This window comes from Galeopterus variegatus, unplaced genomic scaffold (genome assembly GCF_000696425.1).
Source record: "Galeopterus variegatus unplaced genomic scaffold, G_variegatus-3.0.2 Scaffold2122, whole genome shotgun sequence".
Classification (NCBI taxonomy): domain Eukaryota; kingdom Metazoa; phylum Chordata; class Mammalia; order Dermoptera; family Cynocephalidae; genus Galeopterus; species Galeopterus variegatus.
In genome coordinates, this window is record NW_007728233.1 from 227,173 (window position 1) to 238,868 (window position 11,696).

The 11,696-nt window shown below is 51.5% G+C and overlaps 1 protein-coding gene across 1 annotated transcript in view; it reads left to right on the forward strand.

Annotated features, from left to right (window-relative positions):
* GALNT14 (polypeptide N-acetylgalactosaminyltransferase 14) overlaps positions 1-11,696 on the forward strand; it is a 79,765-nt gene that overhangs the window by 35,422 nt on the left and 32,647 nt on the right. The window contains exons 5-8 of the mRNA XM_008580524.1: positions 1,595-1,660; positions 1,800-1,921; positions 9,345-9,432; positions 10,138-10,222. Coding sequence (XP_008578746.1) covers positions 1,595-1,660; positions 1,800-1,921; positions 9,345-9,432; positions 10,138-10,222 — 361 coding nt within the window. The remainder of the gene's footprint in view (positions 1-1,594; positions 1,661-1,799; positions 1,922-9,344; positions 9,433-10,137; positions 10,223-11,696) is intronic.

Consider the following 11,696-nt stretch of genomic DNA (forward strand, 5'->3'; position numbering starts at 1 on the left):
GATCCGTTGCCGGACACGGAAAAAGACAAAAAAAAAAAAGAAGTGAGCTTGAGGGCCGGCCTGGTGGTGCACTGGATAAGTGCCCCCCTTGGGAAGCGCGGCGGCGCTCCCGCCGAGGGTTCGGATCCCACATACAGACCGGTTCCCGCTCACTGGCTGAGCGAGGCGTGGGGCAACACCAAGGGTTGCGATCCCGTTGCCGGTCCTGGTCCGGTACGGGGGCGACACTGAGGGTTGTGATCCGTTGCCGGACACGGAAAAAAAAAAAAAAAAAAAAAAGCAGGCGATATTGGGCCGGCCCGGTGGCGCACTGCGCTAGTGCGCCGCTTGTAAAGTGTGGCGGCGCTCCCGCCGAGGGTTCGGATCCCACATACAGACCGGTTCCCGCTCACTGGCTGAGCGAGGCGCGGGAGCAACACCGAGGGTTGCGATCCCGTTGCCGGTCCCCGGTCCGGTACGGGGGCAACACTGAGGGTTGCGATCCGTTGCCGGACACGGAAAAAGACAAAAAAAAAAAAGAAGCAGAATACCTTATTGGTTAGAGTGTGGACTCTGGAGCCAGACTGCCTGGGTTCAAATCCTATACCTGTAACTTGCTCACTTACTAGCTATGTGCCTTGGGCAAATTATTAACTTCATGTGTCAGTTTCCTTGTCTATCAAGTGGAAATGATAATAATAGTATATATGGTTTATATAAGAATTAAATAAGTTGACACATTGGAAGTGCTTAGAATAGTGCCTGGCCCAGGGGAAGCCTATGTCAGCCTTTTCTGTTACTCTTTAGAGTCCAGAGCCAAGCAGACAAGCCAAGGTTAGTAAACTAATAGAGCAAAACCAAAATGGTGGTGTCAAGATAAGGAGTTCAGAGCCAGGGAGCTCGTGAGTCAAAGAAGTGGTGGGGTGACAGGCGAGCTCCGGGGCGACTGAGGCAGATGCCTATGGTGGGGCCTCTTGCCCACCCTGGCACATTTCCCTGTGTGATGGAGAGTTGCACCAGCTCTGTGTAATGCGAGGTGTGCTAGGCGGATCCCTTTACACAGAGGGTCTCCATGATCTGAAAGGAAAGTCCAAAAGCCATCTCATACATCCCTGGCCTCCCAGTTTTTACCTGATGCAGTAAAGTGAACAGGACAATGATCTCGTGCTTTTAATGGTCTATTGCAAAGGAGAAATGTCCCCAGGTGACCACGCCAAGATTTCCCACCTGGAAATATTTTCAAGTAAGTGCACAGGTGCCACTGTGTACTAACCTGCTCCAAAGAGGCCCAGTTGAGGCCACTTTGTAGAATGACAGCAGTGATCTGCCAGTGCCTTCCACTGAAAGAACTTGGAGACAGGACTGGGCTGTTCAGTTTGGTGGGGGGAAACCTGCTCCAAAGAGGCCCAGTTGAGGCCACTTTGTAGAATGACAGCAGTGATCCGCCAGTGCCTTCCACTGAAAGAACTTGGAGACAGGACTGGGCTGTTCAGTTTGGTGGGGGGACGGTGGGCAGGGCTGCCTTACCTATCCTCCAGGTTCACCTTCGGTGCATAGTTGCATCGTGTGAGTCCATCCCTGGGCGCTCACTCGACATAATGTCTTGTCTTTGCAGCTGAGGACTGCAGACAGCTCATCAAGTTGCCCAAGGTGAAATGCTTGCGCAATAATGAGCGGCAAGGTAGGTTGGTGCTGCTGGGCAGGGGCCTTGGGTCTGAGCGAGGGGGCTGGGGGAGGGAGGGGGCGCGGTGGCTCCTCCGTGGTCTTGCTGGACGATGGAGGGACAGTGGCACCATTTGGTCATTTGTCCCTGACTGCAGGTCTGGTCCGGTCCCGGATTCGGGGAGCTGATGTTGCCCAGGGCACCACTCTGACTTTCCTCGACAGCCACTGTGAGGTGAATAGGGACTGGCTCCAGCCCCTATTGCATAGGGTCAAAGAGGTGAGTGAGGCTGAGAAGCAGAGCTGGGCTTCATGCCCTGACTTCTTCCAGGCTCTCTAAAGCTCATAATTTCACATGTGCCCCTCAGTTCCTCCGGGGGGTGGGTGGGACAAATTCTGTCCCATTTTATAGATGAAGGCACCAAGGTCACATGGCAGTCATGGTGGAGCAGCCTGGCATCCCAGCAGGCCTGCAGCAGGGGCTGCCGGAAGCTGGAACATGACACCTGCAGCTTCCTGGACAAGAGAGAACTGCCCAGAACTGTCTCTGCCTGACAGAAAGGGAGCCTTTGGGAGTGCCTCTTGTGGGAAGGAGGCAGCTGAATTTGTCACCCACTTCCTGAGGCCTCTGTCTTACTTCCACGCAGGCATCACCCTCACACAAAGTCTTTACGCCAAGCAGGCAGGCTGGATGCTAAGAAACCCGAATTCCTTGCCTCTGTTTGCCTTTTAAATTACTCTGGAATTCTGTATGCTGCTTTTTTGCATGTCTCAGTTACTCCACTGGAAAGTGAAAAGAAATTAATTTTTCCCTTCATTGTTTTATATTCCGTGAGGCCCACCCACTCCCCTGCTGATCTACAGAATGCACGCCTGTCGTAGATGTCAGCATCACTGACTGGCGTCTTACTGTTCATTATTCTTCCTGAGTTACTGACTCGTATGGCTGTCCGTGAAGCAGAAGCTCAGGTGTTTTTAACATACCCATTTCACAGATGAGGAGCCAGTCTCAGGAAATATATGACTTGGCCTGATGTTCCTTAGCTGGTACCATCTGTGCCAGAATCCTCGATGTTGCCTCCATGGGGTCTTCCCGGGGCTGGAGTTCTTCCTTCTCACCCTGTGTGGCAGCTACTCACCTCCTCCCTGCATGATGACAGTGCTAGGGAGATGAAAGAACTGAGCTGTGTATGTTACTCGGAGGAGAACTAGGGAATTTTTACCAACATGGTTCATTCCAGTGAGAGAACCTTGGCAGGTTTACAAAATTCTCACACTTGGGCCTAGACGTTAAAGCCCCTTGGTGACCGTTTTCCCTGAGACTGTGAGGATCCAGCCACTTACTGTTGTTTAGAAAATTCGTCCCTTCGACATAATCCAGGCGAAGAGTTCTGGACTGAGAAATATTAAGGCATGAAGAGATCATTCAATTGAGGGGCTTCTCCTGGCACTGAAGGTCCTTGCAAATGCGCCCCTCCCTCTTTGCTTACATCTGTAGCCCCAGCACATCTGGGCTGCTCCTTGTCCCTGAAAGTGCCCCCAACGTTCCCACTGCTCCATCTCTTCAAAGCCCTTCTTGTCCCTGGATGCCCTTCCCGTCCTCTCCACAAACCCACTTGCTCTTCAGGACCTCACCCACGTCTCCCCTCCTCCAGGAAGCCTCTCCTGACCGCACAGCCAGCAAGGATCACTCCTGCCAATAATTGCTCACTGGGCCCACCACTTCCTCTTCTGGGCTTAGTTCTGTCTCCCCCAAGAGATTATAAACCCAGTGGGGCAACAGTCACCTCCTCATGGCCACCAGCCTGATGTAGAGTAGGTACTCAGTATTCAGAAATTATCATGAAACACCAGATGCCTGATGCGATGGGGAGGAGAGAGTAGAAAGCAGGCTCGCTTCCTGCCCCGGATCTAATTAACAGACATTTATTGAGCACCTATTTTGGGCAGATCCGAAGGGTTGAAACTGGCCATGTAAAAGGAATCCACACTTTGAATATGCCACTTAGTAAAGTCCACTGTGGTTCCTGTGTCCTGATGCTGCCCTGGTTTGCAGATGACCTCCAGGGAAGGGAAGCAGAGTGAGCAACCACAGGGAGAAGTGACATGAAAGCTCTAGTCGCAAGGACGCCCTTTGTGAGAAAGAAACATGGAAAACACGTGGACTCTTCCGGGATACTGAAATGGGGAAATTCCACTCCTCACCTTTACTGTCCCACAGAGGCTTTTCTGCCTGTGCATTGCTGCCGCTGCCCCAGGGCCGGCTAAGTCTTCCTTCCACTATTCTTGCCCGGAGATAAAAAGAAAGTGGTGTGTTAACAACAACTGAAGGATGGTCCCAGAATCAGACTAAGGTTAGAGAATCCTGGAGCACTTAGTTGGGGAAAAAAGAGGTGGGGGTTGGAGACAGTGTCTCTCTTACAGAGGATTTTATACAGAAGAGACAAGGTGTTCCCTGTGTAAACTATGGCCATATTAAAAAGAAGTGAATTTGAAACCCAGGAATGTGGTGTAATGGAAAACCTCTTGGCAGGGGAGCAGAGGAAGGGGACAGAGAAGGCTGACACCTCTCGTATTCCCTGACAAGAGTAATCCACGGTCATCATAGACATTTTGGAAAATATGGAAGAGTGGAATGAAAACTAATCAACCAGAATTCTACCAGGCAAAGACATGCACTGTTTCCACCTGTTTCCATCTTTTTCTCTTTGCAGAAAGTATCTTTTCTCATAGTTGTAATCATACCGTACTTATACAATTTTGTATTCTGCTTTTTTTCCCTTATACATTATACACAAGCATTTTCCGAGCAGTGTTTCTAAGGTAAGTTGCCTTGCCCAGAAAGGCAGATGTGTTGTAGCATACTCATAACAGTCCTGAAGTTCATCTCCGAGGAAGAAATGCAGGCTGCGGTCCAGGGCAGGGTTCAGCGCCTGCCCAGCATGGCGGTGCCCTCTCCTCTGTCTCACTCCTCCGTGGCCTCCTGCCCCCACCCCTTCCCCCCTTCCAGGTTGCTGGCCACGCCCCCTGGAGCTGAAGTTCATGGGCCCAGGCTCTCAGATGTTGGGGCTGCTGGGCCAAGGATGGTCAGGGCTCAGACCTGATCCCAGGAGCTCTCTATCCAGAGTTGTGCCAGGCGGACTTTGTCCCTGCAGGGAGCCTTAGCTTTCCATGGACAGCCTTAATGAATTGTCAAAGCCTTTTCCATCCCAGTGGCTCCAAGTGCACCTCAGAAGCCCTCTCTGAAAAATGCTCTTCTTTCTACATTTGTGGCCTGCTAGTCAGGTGAAGCTTTCGTCTCCTTCCTGAATGTGAGTGATGCCTGCCTGCCGCCAACTGCTCCTGCTCTGGGAGCAGTTCTGCTCCAAGACTGAGCTCAGCCTCCCAGGCTAAGGTCCTCGGTCCCCACCAATGTCTGAGCTAAGGCTTTTCAAGCAAAGAGATTAGTCAGACACTCCCAGGAGCTGTGGTCCAGCTCTGCCCCTCACAGGGTGGCAGTGGCCTCTGCGGGCTACAGAGGTTTTCACTAAGACCCTTACTCTTCTGATGTCATGGACTGGTTCCTCTGAGACAGACCCTCGGGGACAAGGAGTGTGGGCGTTTGTCTGCATGTGTTTCCATGTATCTTTGTGTGTCTTGTCTCAGAGTAGAACGTGATTTGATCTTGTGAGTGGAAGTGGAAATTTAAGCTGTAATTGGAGTTTGGGATTTTCAAAAATAGGAAGAGATAAGAAAGAGGCTGGGCTCGAGCTGTCATAAGCTGTCCTCAGCTGGTGTTTTCCACATTGAAAACCTCCCCAATTGTCCTCCTCTTCCCTTTAATTACATGATGATAACTTGCAACAAGCACCAAGATTTTTGTTTTTTTTTTTCTCCAACATAGGCTTCTTTTTTTCTCCTCTTTATCTACATATTTCTTTAGCAGGAAAAAAGATTTTAAGAAATCTTAATCCCTGTAGCATTTGGTGAATTTATATAAATAATAGCTTACATATTCTTTGTAGACTTCTCACATGCTTTCCTCTCTTGTTCCTCACAAAAGCGCGGTTAGAGAGGCAGGATAGTTCTGCAAATAATAATTTGTCCTCACTTTATAGAGGAAGAAAGAGTCCCCCAGAGTGTGCTGATCTGCTTAAGGTCACACGTATTCTAGATGGCAGAAACAGAATGGGCACCCAGGGGTCCTGTCAACTTGTCCTTGTTCCACAGTGTCACCTCCTGCTCCCCACTCCCCCCTCCAGGCCAGCTTAGAGGTCCCCAGGCTGTGTGTCTACACCCTGCATTGCAATCGTCTACTCGTCTGTCCTCACCTTTCCTAGACTGTGAAGTCTCATTCATCTTTGTACCTGCCACACTTCCTAAACCATGGCAGGTGGTTGACTACACAAGTGAGCATCTCCAAGAGTTATTTTGATTGCCTCTTCACGATGTGGTTTTAATTACATGAGTCAGTGGAGAAACGAGACGGGTGACAGCCTCTGCAATGGACAGCCACTGGCTGGTGCATTCAGCCTCTGTCATTGCTCCCAGGGAGGGCCAGTGGGAGTGGGGTAGGGGAGGGGAAAAGAGGGGGTGGTCCAGGATCTGCCAGGGACTCCACCAGCTACCTGCTTGAGCCTAAGCATGGACCTGGCTTTAGAGATACAGCCTTCTGGGGCACACAGGCAGGGGCCTCTGGTGAGTCTGGGTATTTTTATTGAGAGTCCCTCTGACCCTGAGCCTGCAGGAGGGAGGCCATCTTTCCATCTGTAATCGCCACCTGCGTGCTGTAGCTCCAGCAGTGTCCTCGGAGGAAGTGAATACACACCCCTTTCAGCCAGTGTCTATTGAACACCTGCTGCCCACCAGGCTCTGGGCTGGGCCTGAGGGATGCATAGTGGAGTGGATATTGACCCCCCAGGTCACTCAGAGTTTCGAGTCCTCATTTTGATGGCTCATTTATAAAGCCTCCTGTAGCCCCTTTTCAAGGTCACGGCTCCACATAGCACTTGTCCCAACATCCTTCACTGCCTGTCTGGTCTCCGTGACTCAGCCAAGCAGACCCCACAGCCATTTTGTGACAGGAATAATAGGACAGAAACCCTCAGAACTTTTAGGGAGAGTGCACCAGAGCCTGTTGCAGCTCTGGAGGCAGAGCCCGTAAGTGGCTTCTGGGGAAATCTGTGGCAAAGTAAGCGACCAGCATTCCATTTTGCATTTTGGGTTTTTTAATATTGAGGAAATACATTTTTAAAACATCAAAACAAAACTGGATTGCAGTTCAGGCGTCCCCAAGACCACCCTCAGATTTAGAACTCAGCAAAGCTGTTACAATCATGGTCACAGTTTACTCGAGTGAAAGGATACAGATTAAAATCTGCAATGGGATAAGCTGCATTGGGGAGAGTTCCAGGCACATGCTTCCACGTGTCCTCCCCCAGGGGTTACACGGACAGCACTCGCCTCTCCCAGTGAGGATGTGTGGCAACAAGCATGGCATCCTGGCAGCCAGGGAAGCTCGCCTGAACCTCGGCATTAAAATCTGCAATGGGATAAGCTGCATTGGGGAGAGTTCCAGGCACATGCTTCCACGGGTCCTCCCCCAGGGGTTACACGGACAGCACTCGCCTCTCCCAGCGAGGATGTGTGGCAACAAGCATGGCATCCTGGCAGCCAGGGAAGCTCGCCTGAACCTCGGCATCCAGGGAGGCCAGTCACATAGACATGGATGACTACGCTGCTGGTCACCATGCCCCTCCAGAAATCAAATTGAATTGGTTCCATGTGGCACAAAGCCCTCACCACAAAACACATTGTTAGCACAGACTATCTGGTGTAGCCTAAGGCTCCCGTGTACACGCTGCTGGTCACCATGCCCCTCCAGAAATCAAATTGAATTGGTTCCATGTGGCACAAGGCCCTCACCACAAAACACATTGTTAGCACAGACTATCTGGTGTAGCCTAAGGCTCCCGTGTAAACAAAGACACTCTTCTAGGCAGGACATTCCAAGGGCTTAGAGGTACCTCTTAACAGCTGGGCAAAGGCCAAACACATCTCTGGGCAAGGTTAATCCTTTACTGCACGAGGGTGGACAGAAGGATTTAGTGCAGTTGCAGGGGCCCCAAAACTCAGCAAGCAAAGGTGAAATGGAACTTTGTCAGATTCACAGAAGGAGTCTTTGAACTCCTGAGGACATTTTGGAATTCAAGTGATGCGTTTGGGCGTGTGTAGGTATTTGTGTGGATGGGGATGTGTGTGCATGCAGAGTGTATCTACACATGGACACACTGACAGTGGCCCAAGAAGAGCCCCAGAGGAACTGTGGCAGCTGGGCAGGTGCAGAGCTGACTGCGAATGAAGCATCTGTGACACCCCAGAGGTAAAAGCAATGCATTGAAAATGAGCATTTCTTTCCATGTGGACCAGTTGGCTTTCAGAGGCACCTTGTTACTGTCAGAATGAGTCACATGTGGGACGCTGAGAGCCAAATTAACTCTGCAAACTTAAAATCAGGTACTCAGTGAATCTGGAGCTTAAAATAAGAAGACAACCTCATTTGGGGGAAAGATTGAACCAGGAAATTAAATGGCTTCAAGGAGAAACAGAGGTTCCTGCCTGTGCTGGCCAAGGTGTGGTTGGTGCAGAGGACAGGAAAATCAGTCCTGCCTGGTTCCCAAAGACCTGCTGGCTCCTCCTGCTGCCTGATTCCCATTTAGCTAGCCAAGAGTTTCTGTGTTCAAGAAGTGTGTACCTTACCTTAGAGGCAATTGGAGATTTGAGCAGTGAGTGGCAGAGTCGGATTTGCATATGGGAAAGACAGCTTTGGCAGCCAGGTGTAGAACGGAGAGGATGAGATGGGTGGGGTGGGGCTTAGGAGGCCACTGTAGTGCTCCAGGCACCAGGGGATGGAGAAGAGGCAGGATGGATCTGGAAGAGCAGTTTTAGAGTTAGAACGAGCAGAACTTGATCTGGTTGTTGGGCAGGATGAAGCTTGTTCATTTAGTACTGGGAGAGGGGGTTATGTGATGACCTGTTAACAGAAATAGGGAACTTAGAGAAAGGAGCATGTTTGGGTAGAAGATGATGGAGCAACCATCTGAAGGACTAAGTGAAAGCCACATGAACATGGCCAATGGCATATTGGATCTGAGTCTGGACACTAGGAAGGAAGTTGGGGCTGGAGGTACAGATTTGTGAGCTTGTCTACAGGAGCCCACTGAATTTAGGAATCTCTGGAGATGCTATTCATCAACTTGTCCCTGAGTCGTAGGCCTAGAATAAAAGTATGTGGGAAGTTTAAGAGGTGTCCACTGTGGGTGTGTGGCTTTGCTTCTTGGGATGGGACCTCAGGCCTGGGATCACTTTCCCAGCTGACTGTATCCTTTATTTTCCAGGGTCCCACTGATGGTGAATGGCTTCTGGAGCCCCCTTTCTCCCTAATGTCCCCCTTTCTCAGTGCGCAGCACTCCCCAGGCAGCCTCAACTCTGTCTCACTGTTCTTAGCTGGCCATGGTAGCTGAGGGGGCCCTTCAGTTGATAAAAGGCTTCCAGTATTTCAGGCATCAGAACTAGAGGTCACTGCATCTGGTGCCCTATTTTATGATGATAAAATTGATATCCAGAGATAAAAGTACTTGGTCAAGGCTTTGCCCCTGCCACGCTCCCTGATCCCCAGCCAGGCCCCTTGGTGACAACTGAGCGCGGGGTCTGTTGTTTTCCAGGACTACACGCGGGTGGTGTGTCCTGTCATCGACATCATTAACCTGGACACCTTCCACTACATCGAGTCCGCCTCGGAGCTCAGAGGGGGTGAGTGTGGCCAATGCCTTCTCCCCGGCAAGGACTTTCTTTTCCTCCTAGTCATTGCTTTAAAGGGGCCAGAGTGAGGGAAGATCTCTCAGTGGTTTGTCTGCAGCATCCAGCCCTGTGTGCTGTAATGTAATCACTCTCCAGGTTGGCTCTGATCACTGGGACTGTGAATGGAAGGTTGGGGGAGTAGGCAGGATGCTGCCAGTCCCTAGAGCCCCAGCTCTCAGACAGGGCTAACCTGGAAGCAAGGATCCCCATTCCCACCCCAAGACCCACTTTCAGGTGCTTCAGGCAATCGAGAGGCCTCTCACAACCCTCTTGCTGACACCTTCACGCTGTCCATCTTGCCGCCTGTGGGCCCTACCCCTGGACCCTCTGTTCCCTAACTCCACCCGCAGAGAAGGTTCAGAGAGGCAGCAGGAGGTGGACAGAGAGAAGGAAGCCGTGAGAGGGAATTGCTGCCAGCCGTGCTGCTGAGCAGCCCAGGTGAGACCTGCTGTCCCTGGGCCCAGCTTCCCTGGGAACTGCATGTGTTCATGAACTTCTGGAAAAGGTGCAGAATGAGCAAGCTCTGCAGGTGGCAAGGTGCTTCAAAAAGTTCCCAGAAAGATTTGTATTATCTTTCAATTCTGTATTTCCATGAACTTTCTGAAGTACCCTTGTACTTCTGAGAGACCCAGTCAGTTGGCGGGTGCTGTGTTTCAGGGTTTGACTGGAGCCTCCACTTCCAGTGGGAGCAGCTCTCCCCGGAGCAGAAGGCTTGGCGCCTGGACCCCACGGAACCCATTAGGTAAGTAGCAAGGGGCAGGGCAGGGTGGGGTGTGGTGGATTCATTGCCACGTGGTCCTTCCGCTGTCACGTGGTGTGGAGAGGCAGCTCATATTGGATGCTCAAAGGATTGGGCAGAGACAGAAGAAAACCCTGTGCCAGGCCATCTCCACTCTTGCCCTTATTTTAGGAGCTTTCCGTCTTCGGGGAGACTTCTTTCTAAGGGGATGGGGCCTGCGGGAGCCCAGTGTTGTCCACTCGTATGCATGTTGGGATGTACTCATGCTTCCTGCTAACCTTGGGGATCCAAGATGGTCCCCTGGTGAGGGAAAAGATGGTCCCTTGGGCCAAGAGCAGAGCGCCCAAGTCTTGTATGTCAGGATTCAGCCCAGGAAGGTTGAGGAAGTGGAGGCTGATATCAAGGCATAGCCATTGCTACGTATTAATAAGCACATCTGCTCCATTCTGTGCGAGAACATGACAGTGGCGTGGACTCTTAAGTCTTGTATGTCAGGATTCAGCCCAGGAAGGTTGAGGAAGTGGAGGCTGATATCAAGGCATAGCCATTACTACGTATTAATAAGCACATCTGCTCCATTCTGTGCGAGAACATGACAGTGGCGTGGACTCTGGGCTGCTTTACTGTGCGGTGGATGGTTCTGTTCTGACCCAAATTCCTCTTCCAAGCTCCATTGTAACCTACGGTATGTGATGGCAAGGTGTCTGCCTGGGCTTCAGGGCCCATGCGGGGGTTTGGCGTAGACTAGAGCGTAGTGGTCCACCCCATGGGGAGTCTGTGGTCTCCGCGCCGGGTATACGGCCTTGATGTACTTCTAGGACTGGATGGTAAACACGCCCCGGGCCGCTTGGGCTTGGGAATCTCCAGGCTAAACCGAGTCTGCCTCAGCTGCAGTGACAGGAGGATAAGAAGTACTTGAAGAACTGCAGAGAAGGCTACTGGAGTGAGGTTTCTCAGTCCAGTGACTTAGGGATGCCCAGGACAATTGAAGGACATCTCTGTGTCTCTGGTGCCTGCCACACAGAAAAAAATTTATTATTTCTGTTGAACTGACTTAAGTCAAACTGAGGACCAGACAGGATATGAAGAGCTGAAAGGACACTCCAGACTGGTAGCAGGGACCCTGAGATCTGTGCCATAGGGACCTCTGTCTCCTCTCCCTGCCGCCCTCCTCCCTTCTCCAGCTGTCCCCATCTGGAGTGATGCCAAGAGGCAGACGAGTCCCATGGCGCCTGGACAATGCCCTTTATTTCTAGAGAGGGAGGAGCGGTTGGTGCCAGGCCAGCCCCGTGCAGTGCGCATCAGCCCCTCAGTGACTCTGGCAGTGCCGCTTCCTTAGGGCTCACCCACCCACCCCAGACGTTGACTCTTACTGCCGTCGTCCTAGTCCTTACAGGGTTATTTGCTTGGGCTCTGCCACCTTGCCTCCTTCCTCTTCACCCCTTTCCTTTCCAGACAGCTGCTTCGGCATCTCTGT